The 21,530-nt window shown below is 38.7% G+C and overlaps 3 protein-coding genes across 6 annotated transcripts; 1 reads left to right on the top strand and 2 right to left on the bottom strand.

The window, feature by feature from the left end:
• Positions 1 to 322: 322 nt before the first annotated feature.
• LOC113682902 (uncharacterized) lies at positions 323 to 13,780 on the bottom strand. Of its 4 annotated transcripts, none has more exons than XM_027200081.2 (22): positions 13,208 to 13,780; positions 12,968 to 13,085; positions 12,768 to 12,846; positions 11,458 to 11,547; positions 10,537 to 10,593; positions 10,374 to 10,437; positions 10,187 to 10,261; positions 9,700 to 9,844; positions 9,077 to 9,149; positions 8,882 to 8,927; positions 8,691 to 8,774; positions 8,359 to 8,474; positions 8,067 to 8,136; positions 7,749 to 7,848; positions 7,045 to 7,157; positions 6,179 to 6,370; positions 4,743 to 4,886; positions 4,078 to 4,287; positions 3,103 to 3,954; positions 2,240 to 2,335; positions 1,482 to 1,556; positions 323 to 902 (listed from the first exon to the last, which is right to left on the bottom strand). In XM_027200081.2, the coding sequence occupies exons 1-22, from the start codon at positions 13,385 to 13,387 to the stop codon at positions 786 to 788; spliced, it is 3,096 nt and encodes a 1,031-aa protein (XP_027055882.2). In that variant the 5' UTR covers positions 13,388 to 13,780; the 3' UTR covers positions 323 to 785. The 4 variants fall into 4 exon arrangements, with proteins under 4 accessions (XP_027055882.2, XP_089043196.1, XP_089043197.1 ...); XM_089187070.1 differs by having other exon boundaries at positions 4,779 to 4,886; XM_089187071.1 differs by having other exon boundaries at positions 6,272 to 6,370.
• Positions 13,781 to 14,625: 845 nt separating this feature from the next.
• Positions 14,626 to 17,723, top strand: LOC113682937 (creatine kinase M-type). The gene is made up of 4 exons (XM_027200125.2): positions 14,626 to 15,270; positions 15,521 to 15,933; positions 16,529 to 16,583; positions 17,208 to 17,723. The coding sequence occupies exons 1-4, from the start codon at positions 14,658 to 14,660 to the stop codon at positions 17,393 to 17,395; spliced, it is 1,269 nt and encodes a 422-aa protein (XP_027055926.2). The 5' UTR covers positions 14,626 to 14,657; the 3' UTR covers positions 17,396 to 17,723.
• A 1,088-nt stretch (positions 17,724 to 18,811) lies between these two features.
• LOC113682909 (creatine kinase B-type) lies at positions 18,812 to 21,517 on the bottom strand. The gene is made up of 4 exons (XM_027200087.2): positions 20,758 to 21,517; positions 19,850 to 20,262; positions 19,376 to 19,430; positions 18,812 to 19,267 (listed from the first exon to the last, which is right to left on the bottom strand). Exons 1-4 carry the CDS (start codon positions 21,365 to 21,367, stop codon positions 19,095 to 19,097), a joined length of 1,251 nt encoding a protein of 416 aa, XP_027055888.2. The 5' UTR covers positions 21,368 to 21,517; the 3' UTR covers positions 18,812 to 19,094.
• Between the last annotated feature and the right edge of the window lie 13 nt (positions 21,518 to 21,530).

Below are 21,530 nucleotides of genomic sequence, written 5' to 3'. Positions count from 1 at the left end.
GATGGGGAAGGAGAGTACTTGGGGGAGGGGATAAGAAGGGGTAGAGAACCGGTGTGGGGGGAAGAGAACTTGAGAGGAAGAGAACTTGGCAGCGAAAGGGGGCTGGGTGGGAAGAACTACGCGACTAATTATCTCTTCCAGTTTTTCAAACTTGTAAAATCATTTGTCGCTGTTTTTAAACAGATCAAAGATACTTGAGAATTTAAGCACCAGCTAGGAATGCACCCACTAGAATCGTTGTCTTGACAAGGTCAGTTGACTATCAATACTGAAAATTGGAACTCATAAGAAAAAATATGGAATACAACCCATGAGAAAAGGATTATTTTCATAAACTTTATTTGGGACACCTCATAAAACAAGCTCCCTGGAAAATAAATATCTGCCATTTTTGAAGGCACAAGAAGGCGTTAGGACTAACTGTCCTGATTTAGAGAGCTATTTCTTTTTCTTTTTTTTACAGTAAGTCCAGTCTTCGCTGCGAAGTCGAAAAAACCCAGGTAGTTTTTTTGCAGTTCAAAATGTACGTAACTCGAAGAAATTATCAGCAACAAGTTGTTCCTATTCGAAATCTCATGGTTAGTAAGTTTCTTGTATGGCTTTGATGTGTCGCGTGACTGAGCTCTCTTAGCGTGACCATCAATTTCTTGCTATCTCGTCAAGGTCACGATAGCACTGTGCTGTGGTATTTGCTATTGTGTTCTTGTTCTCCGACTCGTTTGTAAGACGTCAAAATCCTGCCGGTTCCATGTCGCTGAGTTCGACTATTTTTTGCTTATCTGCTCTCAAGGAGCTCGAGATTGGTCCTTTTTGCGCGCGATAAGTAGATTCACACATTGGTTGTGTTTGAGGAACATCACAGCTTTCTCGTGAGTCACACGTCTTATGTTGATTCCATTCACCTGAAAAATGAACAACTATGGTAAAAGATTCTTTAGAAAAAGATCTGAAGAGGAAATAAAAATAAAATGAAAACAAGAAAGGAAACCAAAATAGTTTAATAATCCTCCAAGATTAATGATGACGCAACCTAGTTCCCAGGGTTCTCTCTCTTCCTCCTTCGAGAAGAACCCTGGTTTACTGGTCACTTGGTCACTTGTCTCCCAGAATTTTGGAGATTTCAAGAAAAAAAATGAGGGAGGGGCAACTTTGTAAAATTTTGTCCATACTAAGTGGATAGGGTAAGATAGACCGATGACCGATGACAAAATTAAGTCGAGGACCCACCCTCCATACGGCGTTCTTTGGTCTGCATAAGCATGTGACCAGCCTCATCCACGGTCCTTTCTCGAAGGTTGAATGATGACAAAGAAAAAGCTTACGCGTAATTAATGAAAGTTCCTGCTATGACATTGAAAGAAAGTGTAAAACACGTATGTACGTGTGGAGAAGGTATCAAAGGATTTGCAACACAAAATGTGACTAGTCCCGCTTCACCTCCACCGAAAAAAAAAGGCATCAAACACAAGTGCTTTGGTCACCTCTAAAATTCTGTCTCCGGGTACAAGTCCAAATGCTGCCGGCCCATCTGGCTGTACTTTAGTCACATATATACTCTGTGTCGTGAAAGAATTTAAGGTTAACACACAAATGCCCTCCGGAGGTCTCCGCTCTATTTTAAACCAGATGCTCAACGTTTCCATTTTTCCCAATAGTTATGTGCGAAAACCTTAGTTTACAGAGGAATAAAAAGGAGAACTAGCACACTAACAATATTAAAATGTAGGGATAGCCAAATTATATCTTGAGGCATTGTCTTTAAGTATCAAACTGATACAAACACGAATCATTCAGAGTACTGCACAATAAAATCTTCTAAAAAAAGTTCAACACAACTCAATAGGATCTCTTGGCAGTTATGGTAAGATCTGAATCTTGAACAAATGTGAAATCTACTTTTGCATTCGAAAAGTGGAGTAATGGTTGGTTACTAGGAAAAAATACAAGACAAAACTAACGAAAAAGATAGAAAGTGTAAGCCGTATGTTTGAGTGGAAAAATATTCTGCCCTTCTCCCTCGCTATCCTTTTTTTTTATTCACTCGCTTGTCATATTAATTCTCCCAAATTGATCTCGGCAACATTAAAAGCAAGTGCCCGTTCCAGGCTCCTTCGAGTCAGTGGAGACGAGCGAAACAGCGGGAGATGAGGCGTGGCGGCACATTCCCTTTATCCTTTGCCCGCCCCCTTTTTTGCTTGTCTCCGCTGACCAAAACAATGGCAGCCAAATTTCTACAAACCTTGTTATCATTCGGGTGAAAGGGATTTGAAGTGGTACCGACACCGCCTGCGATACTAAATCCAAGATTAGGATTCTTGTAAACTTCCACCTGAATCTGTGTAACCAAAAAACAGTTCGAGTTAAGTTTCAACAACACAACAACAAAAATAGACAGTCGAAGACTGCATATGGTTACTAGTATAGCTTAATTTTTATACCATTGAAAAGGACTAAAAGTAGTTTATTGAAGTTAGTGCCGCACAATATTTCTCACCTGCAAAACAGAAAACCTTCTGCATCCCACATATTACCTTGTTCCAAAAGGGGAAGATTTCTTAAGAATATATTGTCTAATTGACATTCAACAAATAATTATATGGTAACAAATAATAATATTAACAATAATAAAATTGATAACAAGGGTAATAATTTAAAGGGGCTTGCTCGAAGGCCTCATGATTCCCCTATCCTCTCGGTTCCAACAATGATTACTACTGCTTCTTTTAATTTCACGTGTTAATTATAAATACTTTTCTCATTTTATTGCAATTCCATTATTTGAGAATTTTGTTTCATGCAAAAAGGCATTCCGAGTTTTAGGATATTCCGTCATTAAAGGGTTGAGTGAGTCGTGTGCAAGGAAAACGTATGTGTGTCTCTAGCGCTCAAGAGAGGGGTGGGGGAGGGGAGAGGCAGAGAGAGAGAGAGAGTTCCACGATTAGAGCAAATGCCTCCTAATAGGCTTGTGTTTCTCCTCCGACCAACGGACATCGTAGATCCTCCCGTTCCCCCCCCCCCCCTCCAAAAAAAAAAATTCCTCAACCCTCAGTTATTGCTTGTGCTTCACTCAACTCATTATAGCGACATATAAATCGTTCTCACCAGTTCAATGGTTGGGTCATTATCCACAGGTTCACTATCTTCCTCCTCTTGTGCAGAAGAAACAGAGTGGACGGAATTACGAGACTCTGATGAGTTGCTCCGGTTAAGAACGCGTATTGAAGACGCGTCGTTGTGAGACCTCCGATTGTCTGCGACATTCGTCTGAGTTCCATCGACCATTACTTCGCCACGCTCCATGGCTCTTTCACGTTGAAGCTGTCGAACTCTGTTCTCGAATCTCGCTGCGTCTTCCTGCGAAATGTTGAATGTGTGTGAACCATTCACTTCCGGTCTGCCGGGAGCGACTGGTTGCCTACTAGCATTTAAAGGAACTGCCGGTTCCGGTAAAATATGCCTGACAGGGAGTTGAGCGAAGGCTTCCGGTTGTACAGTGTACTGAGGTGGTGGTGATCTATTGCTGCCGTTTAAACCATTTATTACAACCGAATTAGGCACAGTTCGCGATGTAGATAAGACGTGTCGAACAGTACTTTCAAAAGGTGCTCTATCATGTTGGTTAGTAGCCTCGTAATACGAAGGAGGCCTAAGGGGACTTTGTACGAAGCTGGGCTCCTCCTCGTTGAAAGAATACATTTCACCTGTTTGGGAGCCCCCTGACTCTCGGCCCCCACCAGATGAGGTACTCCACAGCCGAGCCCCCGGACGTCCCTGATAAGATGACGCACTGGGCATTTCTTCACGGAATGAGTGCTGTGATTCCACTGATCCTTCAGACCCCCCTGTCCGAGAATGCGGATGAGTCGTTCTGTTTTCTCGTGGGGTGTAGGGTGGGGGAGGCTGATATACGGGCGGAATGCGGGCAGCTGCGACCTTTTGTGCCGATGATTGCCCCTAAAACAACAATAAGATACAATATTTTATGAAGATACACGTTTGGGAAATGAGAAAAATCATGTTTCTCCTGGAAACATTAGGACCAAGGCAACAGTGATTCCAACTGAAAGTTTGAGTTACCCCAATAAGCCGTTCTCCAGGTATACTTCTTACTATGGCCTGATTTACTTTAACAAGCTGTGGTTCCCTGTTTTGGTCGCCCTGGCCGTTCCCCGTATTACTCCGCTGAGTGATACCATTTGATATCAACCTTTGACTGCTGCTCAGTGGGTGGACAACCGCGGCTGGTTGACCTCGTCTCTGCTCTGAAGTTTGAGTGGGGACTGGAGGCTAGAAAACAAATAAATAACACGGCAATGATGAGAAGAACGACAGCGATAATCATATTGATGGCAATCCAGGTGTGCAAGACTTACGATTCTTTGATTTCATTAGAATAATGTAAACTAAACTATCCGAGTATTATTCTATTGCAATACAAAGCAATTTAATAGGAAAATCAACGGTGTGATCCAAAGCCACCTGGCATTAAAAAGACTTGAATGAAAGAGCTTGTATTTGGGTAACCTAACAATTGCTTATTCTGAGGAACTAAAGGCAACATTTTAAGCATGGTTCATTAGGGGGTGAACTTGTTTGAAAATAAGGAAAAAAAGAAAGAAAGAAACCTGGCCTACACATAAATACAGATGGATAAAATTATATGAGATTAACCCTTTGACTTTGGACAATTTTGTTGGTGATGTACTGTTTCTCCTTAACTGAGAGAGCACATAGGAACCAACCTGATCCTCGTACCAGGGCACCTCAACTGTACGCACCTCTTGGGGTCTTGTCAGCTGTGGTAGCTCACCGCGGTCCACTGACTGCACCACAACTGGCACGGGTGGCTGCTGCTGCTGACCGTGTGTGCTGTTTGACTGTGGGGCCTATAACAGAATGTACAACAGACGAATGTATCCACATTTTCACAATGGAGGATTCTGGAAACAAGGGTGTCCCTTGATGACGTCACCCCTCAGTAGGCAAGAAATTCAGCCAATCACAGCCGATATACGTCATCAGAATGAACTGTCTATCGATGTCAAAGTCGTACTTATCATTGACGTCTTTTGAAGAAATAGCTTTCGTCATTGAGAATAGTTAAACTTCAACCATGAAATAACCTTTGCATCCATAAATTTCAAAAGGTGCAAATTTCGAGATTTTTTCCCAACTCCCTAGCAGGAGTTTCAGTTTTATTTTTTTTAAGAAACAGTGTTTTATGACGTGATTCAAACATGATGTTTTGTCCCAGAGGTCATTAGTGTAAAATTGTCTTAAAATTACACACATTCTGCATTTTGCCAAGGGCCAAAGAGCTGTTTTGTGTCTAATCTTTAAAATTACTTGAGGGAACAATACGCAAATAGTTTCAAAACGTCTCAAAAAACATCTTTAGTGTTTTCAAGCCTTATTTTCAGCATCTGCACCTACAGGGAAAACTCTCCTCACAGGCAAAAGAGTAGAGCTCCTTTGCCTGTGCTTCACAATCAAGAAATGATCAAGAGCTGAAAAAATTAAAATTTTTACAGTTGCTTTAGTAATTAGTCAATTGGCTTTTTCTTAAAAAATAAAAAAAAAGATAAGCAAAGAGACAAAAACCTTAAAGTCAGTTAACGGTACTTTCAAGGACTTTCAACGATGAGTACAAAAATTCACATCACATCCCTGCCCTATGCCTCTCTTTACAACAATGATGACTTCCTTAACCCTTTCACTCTCAAGATATCATTATTTATTCTCCTTACTGTCTGTCATATCATTCTCACTATGTTTGTTTCGAGAATTTGGTAGTGGATCAACTAATCATGCCCTCATTGATATTTTTCTTTATTCTCATCACTTGTTTGCTTGTTATTGTATTGATATCATAAGGAGAAATTCTGTCTTGGTCACTCATAAGAGTTAAAGTGTTAATACAATTATTACACAAATTAAATATCTCAACACCAGTGGAATCAGATTACTTGTTGCAATATTAGTGTATTAGTATTCAACCAGTGATTAAATTTCCACAGGTGCATTGGAATTACTTGGCTTGACTAAGTTGCTAAGTTTGGGGTGTGTGTTATAACTGAGTGTGCCATATAACCAAGAAACTACGGTAGATCTTGGAAGTAAAAAAGTAAATATGGGAAGTTATCATTCTCAACTTGTGCTGAGTGAGTGAAATGCTCACCATGTGCTGAATTCTGTGCTGATACTGGTGCCTATACTGGTGTCGTTCCTGTTGGTGACACTGGTGCTGAGGGGGATACACAGGCTGAGTTACCTCTATCTCCTGTTGTTGTTGCCGTCTGCTCGCTAAGTACTGTGTGGCACGATCTTTCACATCCTTGGGATATGGTGACTGGTACCTTGTTAATCTTGTCTGCAATGAAAAATAAATCAATAAACCAAGAAGATGCTCATTTTACAGTTAAGAGGTATGGTATCAAGCACTCAACACTTAAACCCTATGACCCTTAAAAGTGACTAGTATCTAATTTCTCCTTACAATATCACCCCCAAATTGCACATGAAGGTCATGAGAATAAAGGACATGATCAGCAACTAAAGAAGCTCTTGATTGTTAAACAAATTCTCCTTGACAGAGTCTTAGGAAATGCATAGGGAACAGTATAGAGAATGTGCATACTGATGTTAGAGTGTAAAGGGTAAAACCCTAAGAGTGACCTGCATGTAATTTCTTCTCACAGTAATTAATTATACTGAACCAGTAATTAATTATGCTGAACCAGTAATTAATTATGCTGAACCAGTAATTAATTATGCTGAACCAGTAATTAATTATACTGAACCAGTAATTAATTATGCTGAACCAGTAATTAATTATACTGAACCAGTAATTAATTATGCTGAACCATTCATTAAGATCATGAGAATTAAGGAAATGATTGCCAACCTATGAAACTTTGATTGTTAAAACAAGTTCTCCTTGTCAGTACTAAAGGAAACGTACAGAGAAAAGTATGGAACAGTATTGAGAAAATGAATACTGATGTGAGGTGTAAAAGGAATAAAAAGGAATAAGAAATTACTTACCAGGTAATCATCTTCATCAATGTTGAAAACAATGGAAGATCTTTGTCTAATTTGTTCTTCTAGCAGAGAAGCTGGAATACTTCCAGCTGAGTCTTCACTGTATTCCTCTGATACTGACCCCCCCAAAAAATTAAAAAATAAAAATTTAAAACGCTTTGACCAAGGAAAGGAGACAAGATTAAAAGAACAGGCACACACTTAGGCTGGTGTCTTCAAAATACAGGAATGTTTTTTCAATTGATGATAACTAGAGTTTTGTTCAAATTTTAAAGTGAGCAGATGTTACTGAAAAGTACATGTCATAGAGTAGGAAGTTTTACAGTTCATATCTTGAGTTAACCCTTTCACTCCCAAGATCTCACTAGTAATTCTCCTTACTGTCTGCCAAATGATTCTCATTATACTAGTTTGGAGAATTTGGTATTGAATCAATTAGTAATCCCATAATTGATATTTTTCTTTATTCTCATCACTTGTCTGTGTGATATTGTATAGATATAGTAAGGAGAAATTCTGTCTTGGTCACTCACAGGAGTTAAAGGGTTAATGCCCAGGGAGGCCATATAAACCCTAAACGGTAACTGACTGCTGGCTAATTTTACTAAACAACCATAGATTACTGTCAGCAGTAAATCAATAGTAATGTCAGTGGAGATGAGTTAAACATAAAGTTTAGTATGATGTAAACCAGCTGGTATACGTACCTTCATCAGCTGGAGGTTGTTGCGGAAACATATAACAAGTCAGTATATGTGACTGAGTACCATGATCAAAATCTGATTGAAGAGGAACCATTGGCTTGGACTGAAATGAAAGAAGTGTTTGTTTATCATTAATAACAATAATAATAACCTTTAAAATCTTTGCACAGTGCCACCTGATTTTCTGAGAGTCTCTGCATTATTACAGCAGTGTCCTGTAAGAGGCTGCGGTCAAAACTTCAGGTTGGTTCAGTACCTAATTGCCAACAAAGCTCTTCAGAACATGCAAAGTTACATACAGGTGAAAAAACTTGGGCTTACTTGATTTTCTGATAGCCACAGAGCTTTTAAAGTAGTCAGCTTCCTGAATGTATAAGGCAAACACTCTAATCTGTTGATTACAAGAAAAGTGATTTTCTCAGTAGTTACATTACATTAAAGAACAGGCCCTGGTTATTTGAAGGGTTAATAATTTGCTATCCACTGGATAAATCTTTATCTGATGGATAGCACAGAATTTTTTTTTAATATTTATCTGCTGGATAGTATTATCTGCCATTTGAACAACTGGGCTCAGGACATGAATACCAAGTGCTAAAACAATGTTCTTCACCTGTTGCAGGCAAGGTTTATAACTTGTAGGTTTGGCATGCGACCAATGTCATCTGGGATCCGCACAAGCCTGTTGTCACGTAGTGATAATATCGTCATTGATATGCAGCTACCTAACTAATACACAAAATAAAACAATTATGTAGTTACTGACATTCATCAGTTTAGCCCTTTCTCTAGCAAGAGAAATGTTTAAGGAAATGAGCTCTGAGATCTCGAGTATGAGGAAGAATTTATCATTGCTGTACTAAAAAAAAGGCTTCAAACTTTAGAAAATAGTCGGCAATTAGAAATGTTGTATTGCAAGGCAAGTACAAAATTTGAGATAAATACCTCTAAAGGAATTGCCTCTAGGAAATTTTCATCAGCATACAAGATGCGTAGTTTTCTCAAGAGTCCAATGGAAGCTGGCAAACTCTGCAACAAATTATTTTCAAATCCTACTACTTAACATTTCTTGGAATCAACATAAAAAAATAAAATGTCCTGAGTTACAACAATCCCCAAAGAACTGCTAGCCTCACCTCTAACTCGTTATGATTTATGACTAGCTCTTCCAGATAAGAGAGTCTACAAATGAACAAATTCAATTCAATTAAATTTTATTTACAACTCTGAAAAGTAATTATAAAACCCTGATAAAGAAACCCATAGCTGGCTGAACAAAAATTTGAAATTTTGAACAACTAGTATCAAGATAATAAAGTGAGTTTCATTACCTTCCAATACTTGCTGGAAGTTCAGCAAGGTGATTCTCGTCAACTTTAAGTGTCTGTAGATTCCCAAGGGAACCTACATGATACAAAAGAGTAATTGAGATAATTATTTTATAACAATCAGCCTTAAACAACTGGGTGCTAAAGAAACCATTGGCTACCCTTAGTTAGTGCTAATTTTCAATGCAACTAATGTCATTATTCTATCACTTATGTTTGTTGGCAGCATGCAGTGGGCAACAAATTTTTGGTGACAATTTTTTTTCTGGTGAAGCTAAATGGCTACTAATGTAAAAAAATAAAACAAACAAACACATTTAAGGATGCAAGACTTCCTCAATAATAAATCAAGAGATCAATATTAAGAACAAAAATATATCAAAATTTGATCATATTTGTTCCATTTTCTTTTAAAGAATCTGCTACCATGTAAGCAGCACAAGGTTAGTGATATGCTGCAAACTAAAATGCCATTGTTTTGATTTATATGCGTACTGTTTGTTTCTTTTGAATATTTTTTTGTTTACATGTTTGTATGATTTAGTATTACTGACTGCAACAGAGAAAAAATGAAAACAAAATTGTAATAAGTATATCAAGAGTTCAGAAGTTTTAGGGAAACCTACCAATATTATCAAGCAATTCAAGCAACACATTGTTGGATAAGTAAAGATCAGTCAGTGACTGTAAACATTCTATTTCTGGTGGAAGACGCTCCAGTCTATTTTTGGAAACATCAAGAAACAAAAGTTGACGAAGCAATCCTATTTGCTGAAAAAAAGTGAATAAAATAGTAAATGTAATAATTTCCACAAAGACTTATGAAAAGCAAATAATATTTTAAGTACAGGCGATGAGAATTTTGGGGATTAAATTTTCTATTATAATTTTCCTTGCTTTACTTGGGTCTCAAGTACTTAGCCTTGTGTGTTTGTCGACCAAGAGGGCAGGCTTTGCTGGAAAAGCATTGTGTTGGCCATGGCACATAGATTGAGCAGAGGGAGCTTTATAGATCACAATGAAAAACCAAACAGTATCCTGTTCCTACCAACCTTGCTCAATAAGAGAGCATTTTACCCTATGATCAGCCCTATTTCCAAGTTCACTACTTACTGGTGGAAGTTCTCTGACTCCATTATTGTCCATCCAAAGTTCTTTCAAGTTTACCAAACAACCAACAACAGCTGGCTGTTAAAAAAAAAATTCATCATGAATCAGTCCAAAGCTAAAACAGAAAAAACTAAAATAAACACTCTTCAAGAATCTTCGAGTCAATAACTTTCAAAATTATTTCACATACCAATTCAATAAATTCATTGCTTCCAATATCAAGTCTTTCTAGTTGTGTAAAATATGACATTGACCTAAAATGAGGAAAAAGAAATTTAACTTGTTTGATTTGCATTGTAAAGAGAAATTACATCTTGGACACTCTGGGAAGAGGAGGACTCAACAGCACTTACTCGGGTAATGATCGCAAGTGGTTTTCTCTCAGTTCTAGAATCTTCAGCTTTGATAATCTACAGATAAAAATAAGTAAGTGAAAAAAATTAATAAACAACTTGCCTGGAAGGGATACAAAATCAAGACTAGAGAAAATTGCAATATTTTTCAAAATTCTGATATTAGATAACAGAGTATGTTTTTAAAAACCCTTGAAATATTAAGAGATTTTTGGCATCCTTTAATCCTTTCAGCACCAATATTTCATTTTTTAATTCTACTTATTGTCTGTCATATAATTCTCATGATGTTAGTTTGGATAATTTGATATTAAATCAATAATATATTATCCTCTTATTTATATTTATATTAATTCTCAAAACTTGTTTGCTCTTTATTTATTGATATTGTAAGAGGACATTATGCCTTGATCACTAGCGGGAGTCAACCCTTTAACTCCCATAAGTGACCAAGAAAGAATTTCTCCTTACAATATCAATACAGTATCAACCAGATAAGTGATGAGAATAAAGAACAATATCAATTTGGGGCTACTGAATTAGTTGATCCAATACTACATTCTCTGAACTAACATTATAAAAATTGTATGGTTAAGGAGAATTAAAAATTTGATCTGAGAGTTAAAGGGTTGAACTGTTGAGACCAGAATAATTAATGACCTTGAACTTTATAAAAATTTATTCGCAATTGGTGAGATGATTCCATATTTTACCAAGCTTCAAACACAAATTGTTAAAATATTTATGGATCCTCACATCCAAAGAGATGAAAAACCATACTTTTCACACCATACATGGACTTAACAACAGAGTCCCCCTCTCCTTTAGCAAAGTTTCCAGTCACACTCGAAACTTCACAGTAGTGCTGATTTTTTTGATAATATAACTGACTGTGTATTAAATAACAAATTACCATTTTACCTTCCAAAATTTGATGGTAAACGATCCAAGAAAGCATCATTCAAATACACATGTGTCAAATTTAACAACTGAGTAAATCCATCAGGAATTCTGCAAGGAAAAAACCAAAATGAAGAGAAACTTAAAATATAACAACAAATCAATGTAGTTTCCCTAAGCTAAGAAGTGAACAGAATTTAAATCAACAAGTTTCTCTCAGGGAACAGACTGAGAAAGTGAGACAAATTTATCAAATATTTATCAAATAAAATTCCCACAGCAAAAATGTAAAGAGCCAAAAAGACCCACGGCAGTGGAAAGGTGGCACAAAGCTGAACTATTACAGCATGTATCATATCCAAAAGAGAAGAAAACGTTAAGATGGGAGAAATAAATTTCATTGTCACATTTTAAGATCTGCTGGGAACTACCAGTATCTGGCAGAAAAACACTGGCAGCTAGTCAAAATTTTAGCTCACAAATAGTCCATGATAAAACAACAAATTTAAAGTGGGGTAGCTTGATTACTCAGCCACAACAAAAGAAAACTTGCAATTATCAATTTAAAACTTGACAGATGCTGTTTTCAAGGATTTAAACATGCAAGTAACAGATTTCAAAGCCAGAGGTAGAAGTGTTTGAATATTGGATAAGTGATAGAAACCCCTAATAAAAAAATTGGCTGCCACCTGTAGCAGAGAATATATCAGGAAAAAGGAATCATTAAAGGCTACTGACTAATATTTCACTGATATTTTTTTGAAAAAAAAAAAATTTTGAAAATTCAAGCAGATTGCTAATCAATCCTTTGAGATCTGCTGAAATTTGAATAATATTTTTCATAACAAGTGCCGTCCAAGGGGTCATTCGCTTTGCATCTTACTAAATTAAATGCAATGTTAAAACATACTGGAGTAATGTAATTGTTTCCTGCTGATATTTTAATTCTCTTAAACCAATAAATGGGCACATTTGTTTTCATTTTAAAAAAATTCAAGTTTCAAAGACCTTCATTATGTTATTTTAAAATCAAACACCACAAATTGAAACATTTTATAACAGTAATTTAATATCAAGGCTAAATATAAGTATTAAGTATTAACTTAATTGGATCATTTCCAAAATATATTTTTTGGGGCACTAAATACTTCTGTTGAATATCAACTGCTATTAACACCTCTAAAACATAATCTAACACATCTAATATCCGACAATAAACAAAGAACGGCCCTCTATAACATTTAGAAGGGATGTTTTTAAATTCCTCATGCAAATAGATGAACAGATAAAGGAATAGTCATTAAAGAGAATTTATGTACAAATTTACTCACTTTCCAATCGGATTTACACTTGCGTCAAATTGCTCCAAACATTTGCAGTTTTTAAGACTCTCTGGTAAATCAATAATACCTTGAAGAAAAAAAATTAATGTCGAGATCTCGTGTAAGCGATAAACCATAAAAATCGGTCTCTTTTAAGTTGGCGATCGAACACATCTTAAATTTCAGAAGCGTAGTTGTCCTGCACTCACCGTTCTTGCTTATGTCAACTTCTCTAAGGTTCGCTAAGTTAGAAACAACTGATGGTAACACGGTCAACTCATTGTCACTTAAACCAAGAATTAGCAAACTCTGCAGCCCAAACAAAGCCTGTGGCAAACAGCGAACAAAGACAAAATTCAGTATGTTTTTATAACAACACCGCCGAAAATGACAATTACCAAAGCGACCCAGCAAAAAGTATTCGAAGAATAAATAAACTTCTCAAATACCCTCGGTAATTCTCGTATCTGATTGGCATCCAGGTAGAGTTCTTCCAGGTTTGGCTCGGCCTTAAAAATGTCTGTTGGCACTGAAGTCAGATTGCAGTGCCGCAAGTCGAAAACAGCCATTTCACCATTTCCTTCGCACTCCACAGAGAAACAACTCCTCAGGCCACCCCATCGCCTCATATTAAGCCCGTTGCAACATGGCCGAACTGTCTAAAATTCCACTTTTGGCAGTACGGTTAAGTACGGAGATTTCCGTTTGAAATACTTAGCAAGATTTCAGATCATTTTAACGGGTTGTTAACGACCCTGTGAAGAGAATCTCAGCTATCGTTGCAGAAGAGAATGCTAATTATCCAAACAAAACAAAACAAACGGTGCAAAGAGAGGTATTCTTGTAAGTACTTCGTGACGTAAAATTCTTGATTACTAATCACTTAAGTAAACTTCTTGAAAGAAAGATGACTCTTGCAAATCGTCCGATAATTCAAGTTGAAGGTAGCAAATTTGAAAAGAATCTAGCACGCCGGATGTAAATTTTTAAGTTACAGATGTGATGCACAGCTCCTTTTCAGTGAAGAGGGGTCGAAACTGCAGGGCATTTTTCGACTTTTGATTGGTCAAACTACAAAGGAATATTTAGCGCGAACCAATCAGAGATGGGCTTATTCATAGCCAAAAATAACGCTTAGCCTTAGGCCAAGAGAGATAAATAATGCTGAGTGGTTTACAAATACTGCTAATGGGAAAACAGTGCTGTACAATTTCTGTAAAGTGATAGCAATCCATTAAAAATGCGGTGCGTTATAAGGTCATTATGGGAGTGATTTACACTTCGAATGCGCTTAATCAGGCGTTCTGCTTTCATTTTGCGGTCCGATACAAGCTAACTTGTTCCTGTGCGTAATAACTATGTCAACCGCAAATGCATCTGCTCCGATGCAAATGAAAATTACTTTCTCTAGATTTTTCCCTACTAGAGCCTCAAAGAAATATCGCCTAATTCTAATCAGCTCCCTTTGTAAGAAATATCGCGAAATATCTATTGCAATAGGGATTTATCTTCTTTTATACATAATTGTATGTTTATAATTTTCATATGTTAAGAATAAAGCAGAACAGTTTTTAAAATGTTTATGGCCTCGTCTCTTCGTAGTCAAGATGTGTTTCTTTTACCTCATGGCATAATTGTAATATATTTGAAATCTGAGTCCTCGACTTCGGAGCACAAAGTTTAAATTACATTTCATATTAGTAAAACTACACTACAAGGACTGCCTTTTTCGGTAATTTCTCTAAACGTTAAAACTAGGTGAAATAGCGTGACTAAAATCGTTGTGAAAGTCACACAATCGTCGAATAGCGTGACGCTAAAAATTCGCCATTTCAATTCTTGACGTCACTTAATGATTCTTAATTGATCAGATCACTTACTCAAACGTGCTCATACAACATGGATCAGCCCTATTTATCAAGCATTACATCTTTCTTCCAAGAATACAAAACCGCTCTGTATGGATTGGCAGCTACTGGCGCACTTGTCATCGGAATTGGCCTGTATAAGTCTAGCTACGCAGCCTCAGGGTGTGGTCAGACGTTCAAGCAAAGCCAAATCGCGATAGCTGATTACCCAGACATGCGTATGTACAATAACTTGCTGGCAAAACACTTAACGCCTCGCCTTTACGCCAAATTGCGAGATAGAAAAACAGCAAGTGGATTTACATTGGACAACGCCATTCAAACCGGTGTAGACAATCCCGGCCATCCATTTATCCTCACGGTGGGAGCTGTGGCCGGCGACGAGGAGTCGTACAAAACGTTTGCGGAGTTGTTTGACCCGATTATCGAAGAGCGTCATCATGGCTTCAAGAAAACGGATTTCCATCGAACAGACTTGGATTCGTCTAAAATCCGTGGAGGAAAATTAGACGAACACTATGTACTGTCGTCTCGAGTGCGCACTGGTAGGTCCATCAAGCCTTTTAGTTTACCGCCACACTGTTCGAGAGCGGAGAGACGAAAAGTTGAAAAAATTATTACCAGGGCATTGGCTGGATTACAAGGTATGTCTTACGCTTTGACATCTCCGGAAATATGACTATTAGAGTTCGTATATTGAAGTGATTGACGTGAAAATCTTCACGCACCATTCTTCCTGCTTCACACACTTCAATCGAAGCGCATCAGATAAAACCATCTAGAGCGCGTTGGAGCAACCAAATGATCGCTTCCGTTCATGCTGGCAAAATATGCAGTGCCCCTTTAACAAACAAAATTTCCTTCAGGAATTTAATGTTATTGGTAAAATTCCAGGTGAATTATCTGGTCGTTACTACCCCTTGGGCGAGATGACACCAGATGAGCAACAGCAATTGATTGACGATCACTTCCTGTTTGACAAACCAGTCTCCCCACTCCTCACGTGCGCCGGCATGGCACGTGACTGGCCTGACGCACGTGGAATCTGGCACAACCACGACAAGAACTTCCTTATTTGGGTCAACGAGGAGGACCACATGCGCATCATTTCTATGGAGAGAGAGGGAGACATGCGCGCAGTGTTTGATCGCTTTTGTCGAGGGCTTCAGGAAGTGGAAAGACTTATTCAACGTCAAAAGCACGAATTTATGTGGAATGAACACTTGGGATACATCCTCACCTGCCCTTCCAATCTTGGAACAGGACTCAGGGCTGGAGTGCATATTAAACTACCACTTCTTTCAAAGGTGCCACCTTCTATAAAATAGTAGTAATAGCATAACTATAAAAGATAGCGTTACTGGCATAAACATTCTTAAAAAAATTGTTACTACTCACTAAACAAAAGAGGATTTTCAGACTTGAATCATCACTATCGCGTACCCATCAGAACTTCCTTTTCTTTCTTTCTTTCTCTTTCCCTTCTTACTTAAAGTCCAACCTCCACTTCCCTTTGAACTGTTGCCTTCCCTTAACCCGTTGATCCCTAAGAGTGACTAGCATCTAATTTCTCCCAACAATATCCGCCTGGAATCAAACATTAAGGTCATGAGAATAAAGGAAATGATCACCAACTAAAGGGGCTGTTGACTGTTCAACAAATTCTCCTTGTCAGCACCTTAGGAAATGTTTTGAGATCAGTATGAAGAATATGCATACTGATGTTAGAGTGTAAAGGGTGAAAAAAATTATTTCAAATCGTTCCAATATTTTTTTGCGCTATGTGTACTTCAGATAGTCAAACGAACTGCTTTTTGCACAGACGACCCAGTATAGTATCTTCCGCAAGTTAAATACCTTAATCGACAAATCTCTTAACAAGATTGCTTCGAATATTTGCAGAACCCACGATTTAATGAAATTCTGGAATATTTACGACTACAGAAACGAGGAACTGGTAAGTATTAGTCCTATTCGGTTACTCTTTACTCGTTCCCTTTGTAACAAAAAAGTCAAAAAGTACCTTTTAAGAGAAGATTTAGAAAAACATCTGACACAAATTAACAATAAAAAGTGTCAAGAAAGATGGACGACGGGTGTCCGATGCAGCTACTTAACCCTTTAACTCCCAAGATCTCATTAGTAATCCTCCTCATTGTCTGCCAAACGATTCTAACATATTAGTTTGGAGAATTCGGTACCGGATCAATTAGTGATGCCTCGTCTCTGCAACTGGAACCAGCCAATATGTTAGTTTTGCTTTGCTGCACACTAAAGTCGCTTCAGTAGTCTGGCATCATCTTCTTGACCAATCAGGGACGTAGTTACATCCGTTTCGCCCCGCTTAAAACCGAGTTCTCATTGGTTCTTGTTTGTACATCTCTTTGCTCTACTTAGTTTGGTTTTAGTTTTCCGACATTCAATCAAAAAGTTGGAATAATGAGTTCGAAAGTGCACGTAAGATGGTCGAGAGTGAACCTCTACTTTTAATTCAACGCATATCATATTTCTACCCGATAATTCGTAGGAACATTCAGTGCTTTCTTGCTTTTAAAACCATTACAATCTATCCACTCAACAGGAGGGGTGGACACGGCAGCCAAAGGAAGCGTTTTCGACATCTCGAACCTGGACAGGCTTGGTTTCTCTGAAGTGGAACTTGTCCAGAAAGTGATTGACGGTGTTGGTCTCCTAATAGTGATGGAGAAGAGACTGGAAGCTGGCCTACCAATAAATGACCTTATACCGTCGTCAACGAAATCGGAGTGAATTCCATGATGAAGACAGGACAGGACAACTTCTATGACGAGCCAAACGGAAAATGACAAATGTAAAATAAACTCGCAGTTGTTCGTGGCAAGCTCACTTGCTTCACGAGGGCGAAACTGCTTCTGAATCAGTGCAATTACCGATGTAAGGAGTAGCATATTTTCAAAGACCTTTTCAAGCTTTCCTTTCAACCTACTGTCATTTAATAATGAATTGAATGTAGTCTTGGGAGAGAGTGTTGTTCTTTGCATCTAAAATTCACAGCCAAACAGATTGGGAAAAAAGATGGATCAAATACGAATAAAAATATAAAACACCTAAAAAAAAACCTCTTGAAGATTTCTTTAAAAAACACATAAGCTGAACTAAGTATTATCAAGCGTTTAGAGTGGAGAATTATATAAAACAAAGGAGCGCACCTTTCAAATAACTCTTTACACCCTAACATCAATATCCATATTCTCCACACCTATTTCTTTACCTTCCCTACATTACTGACAAGGAGAATTTGTTTGACAATCAGGAGCTTCTTAAACTGGTGATCATTTCCTATGTTCTCGTGACTTTTACATATGATTCTAGGGTAATACAGTAATGAGAAATTGGAAGTCAGTCACCCTTAGAACCTATGGTAAAGGGTTAAATGAGAAATCGTCTGAAGAAAATATTGCCTTTTGAATTGAGGATAGAAATATATCGTGCTTTCATTGCACTGCATTTCAATTACTGCTTAGAGTCGTGGCATCACTGTGGTAAAAGAAGTTCCGGCAAAGTTCGCCGGCAAAGTTCGCCGGCAAAGTTCGCCGGCAAAGTTCGCCGGCAAAGTTCGCCGTTTTTGGATTTTGGACACCAGAGGCCGTTTTTGAATTTTGGACACTAGTGGCCATTTTTTTGGATTTGGACGCTAGTGGCCGAATTTGGACACTAGTGGCCATTTTTTTGGATTTGGACACTAGTGGCCATTTTTTTGGATTTGGACGCTAGTGGCCGATTTTGGATTTTGGACCCTAGAAGCCGATTTTGGATTTTAGACCCTAGTGGCCGTTTTTGGATTTGGACACCAGTGGCCATATTTTGGATTTTGGACACTAGTGGCCGATTTTGGATTTATGACCCTGGTAGCCGATTTTGGATTTTGTATCCTAGTGGTCGTTTTTTGATTTTGGACACCAGTGGCCGATCTTGGAGTTTGGACACTAGTGGCCGATTTTGAATTTTGGACACTAGTGGCCGTTTTTTGAATTCAGGCACTAGTAGACATTTTTTAGGATTTGGACACTAGTGGCCGATTTTGGATTTTGGACCCCAGTGGCCGATTTGGATTTTGGGCCCTAGAGGCTGATTTTCGATTTTGGACACCAGTTCCCATTGTGATTTCCCTCGCCATTTTGTAAAAAAGAATCAGTCTGATACAGGTTTTACATTTTCATGTCTTTATTTCAACACGCCCTTTTTTTTTTTACTTTTCGCAATGGCATATCTTTGCTTCAAAACTTCAAGCGGCTTGTCAAGGTGCAGTAGGCCCACCGCCAGGTAAGTAACACCTACCACGGATAAACTGCACAGCGGTCATCCTTAATACATTACAAGCGCGGTGACCGGTTCAATTCATTTAACAATGTTTCTTGACAAGCCTAAGCTGTAAGCAAGCGATGCAACAAAGCAAATGCAACAGCAACCAGCATCCGTCACGAACTCCTTATTTGGGAATGAGGTCGTCGATGCTCTTGTTCTTTTCCAGTCTCTTCTCTATGTTGATGAGAAGATTGACGCCGTCAATCACGGTCTGAACAAGCTCCACCTCCGAATAACCGAGACGGTCTGAGTTGGAGATGTCAAAAGTGCTTCCGACGGCTGCCGTGTCAACCCCACCTGAAATGAAAAAACACAAGTAAGCATGCTCAATGAAAACCAAATGATTATATCACGCGCCCTCCAAAAACTAACATTACGTTTTCTTGAGGAAACATTCGATCTTACCGGTTCCGCGCTTCTGCAATCTCAACTTGTCCAGAATGTCGCCAAATCTTGAATCCTAGAAAACAAGACACGTTTAATAAAAATCACTCAATAAACGTGTCGTAAATTCATGTCATAATTATCCATCTTTTTGAATAGTCTTTACCCTTCCTCTTTACGATATCACGGATATCTGGGAATATTTGACTAACAACTGGAAGGATTTTCCGTGACAACCTACATAATTTCGAAAAGAGCACAGAAGTAACCGTAAGGGGTAGGCTGGTGGGATGCAGAGGGGGCAAAGTGGATATCTAGGAAGTGCACAGATGTTTTATTGTAAAAAGACCTCTCAAGGTCAAGGAATGTTAAGTTCAAGGAACGTTTTGGAAACCACTCCACATCAATTGCTATTTAGCCCACTGATGTTTTAGGATTTGCGCTGAGTTTTAAACTTAGCTTTCACTTGGTTAATATGACAAGCAACATTCTTACCTTGGCAAGGTGGGGTAGTTTGACGTGCACTCCAGCCCTAAGACCGGTTCCAAGATTGGATGGACACGTGAGGATATAACCCAAGTGTTGATTCCACATATACTCGTGTCCTCTGCGCTTGATAAGTCTTTCCACTTCATTGAGCCCGCGACAAAAGCGATCAAACACTGAGCGCATGTCTCCTCCTTTCTCCATGGAAATGACACGCGTGTGGTCCTCCTCGTTGACCCAAACAAGGAAGTTCTTGTCCTTGTTGTGCCAGATTCCACGCGCGTCAGGCCAGTCACGTGCCATGCCGGCGCACGTGAGGAGTGGAGAGACTGGTTTGTCAAACAGGAAGTGATCGTCAATCAACTGCTGTTGTTCGGCTGCGGTCATACCGTTCAGAGGATAATAGCTTCCAGAAAGGTTACCTGAAAGTCGTGAAGAGGTCAACGAATCATGTCATGTTACTCCTTAAAGTAAAAGGACAAAAACGCGCGCTTTCGTAGTTCAAATTTAAGAAAACACGAGACACGTTTGCGTTGGCGCGAGCTGATCCTTCTAATTTCCTTTACTATTCTAAACTAGTATGTTTGTGAACCAATCAAAACACACAAAATAATTCATTGTGACGCAATTTCAAAATGAACAATTATGGAATGCTTAATCATTCCGTTACTGTCGGTAATAACCACGTGTGGAAAACGTAATCATGATCTGGAATAAACTCAATTTAAGGATCTTGCGTGAACATAGTAAATTTTTTTGCATAGAGATTTTTTATCCCAACTTGATCTCCTCCTCTCCAAACCTGCCCTTTCCATTTTCAATTTTGTACAAAATTACAAAGAGGCTTTTTAAAATCATTTTAAAGTACTATTCCCGCACGCGCAACAGATTTTTCTTTCACAAGTAAAACAGCTCACCTTTCAGACCGTCCAAGGCTTCGCAAACAATGTTTTCCACTTCCCTTCGCTCCGCGCGTGAACAGTGAGGCGGTAGGCTGAACCCACGAATCGATCGTCCGGTGCGCACGCGCGAAGACAACACATAGTGATCGTCAAATTTCCCGCCACGGATCTTAGAGGCGTCCAGGTCAGTTTTGTGCATATCGGTTTTCTTGAAGCCATTGTGGCGCTCTTCGATAATCGGATCAAAAAGGTCCGCGAAAGTTTCGTACGACTCTTCGTCTCCTGCAACGGCTCCAACGGTGAGGATGAAAGGATGGCCGGGGTTGTCAACACCAGTTTGAATGGCCTGGTCCAATGTAAATCCACTGGAGGTCACTTTATCGCGAAGTTTGCTGTACAAGCGCGGTGTCAGATGCTTCGCCATCAAGTTGTTGTGGTGGCGGAGATCGGGGTAGTCCGCCATTGCAGGGAAGCCGCGGTCATCGAAATCTTTTGCAGCCTTATTGCGGGCTTGAACTGCTTTGTACGTAAGGGCAGCTATAAGAGCCCCACCCACGCCGATAGTCGTCCAAAAACAACTCTTAGGACACTTTTTGGACATGTTTGAAATCGCACCAAAAACCATACTCCAAATTTTTAAAGCAGCGCGTTAAGACGTGTTGCCTCACGACAATTTTGCCTTTGAACTTAACGATAAATTAGGTATTGTTGAATGTCTAATTGATTATCTAATTAAGATAACTAGCTAATGATAATTAAATAAAAACAAAGAACACCAAGCCAGCCAC

This window comes from Pocillopora damicornis, chromosome 11, assembly GCF_964200805.1.
Source record: "Pocillopora damicornis chromosome 11, jaPocDami1.2, whole genome shotgun sequence".
Lineage (NCBI taxonomy): Eukaryota > Metazoa > Cnidaria > Anthozoa > Scleractinia > Pocilloporidae > Pocillopora > Pocillopora damicornis.
This window is presented reverse-complemented; position numbering and strand designations above follow the sequence as displayed.

Excerpts from the sequence above, each read along its gene's own strand:
- LOC113682902 (XM_027200081.2), bottom strand. The coding sequence starts at position 13,387 with ATGAGGCGATGGGGTGGCCTGAGGAGTTGTTTCTCTGTGGAGTGCGAA. Across the intron at positions 4,887-6,178 it reads AGCACAGAATTCAGCACATG|GCCCCACAGTCAAACAGCAC; the intron begins GTGAGCATTTCA and ends ATTCTGTTATAG. Across the intron at positions 4,288-4,742 it reads TGCCCTGGTACGAGGATCAG|CCTCCAGTCCCCACTCAAAC; the intron begins GTTGGTTCCTAT and ends TTTGTTTTCTAG.
- LOC113682937 (XM_027200125.2), top strand. The coding sequence starts at position 14,658 with ATGGATCAGCCCTATTTATCAAGCATTACATCTTTCTTCCAAGAATAC. Across the intron at positions 15,271-15,520 it reads GGCATTGGCTGGATTACAAG|GTGAATTATCTGGTCGTTAC; the intron begins GTATGTCTTACG and ends GTAAAATTCCAG. Across the intron at positions 15,934-16,528 it reads AACTACCACTTCTTTCAAAG|AACCCACGATTTAATGAAAT; the intron begins GTGCCACCTTCT and ends GAATATTTGCAG.
- LOC113682909 (XM_027200087.2), bottom strand. The coding sequence starts at position 21,367 with ATGGTTTTTGGTGCGATTTCAAACATGTCCAAAAAGTGTCCTAAGAGT. Across the intron at positions 20,263-20,757 it reads AGCCTTGGACGGTCTGAAAG|GTAACCTTTCTGGAAGCTAT; the intron begins GTGAGCTGTTTT and ends CACGACTTTCAG. Across the intron at positions 19,268-19,375 it reads ATTGCAGAAGCGCGGAACCG|GTGGGGTTGACACGGCAGCC; the intron begins GTAAGATCGAAT and ends TTTTCATTTCAG.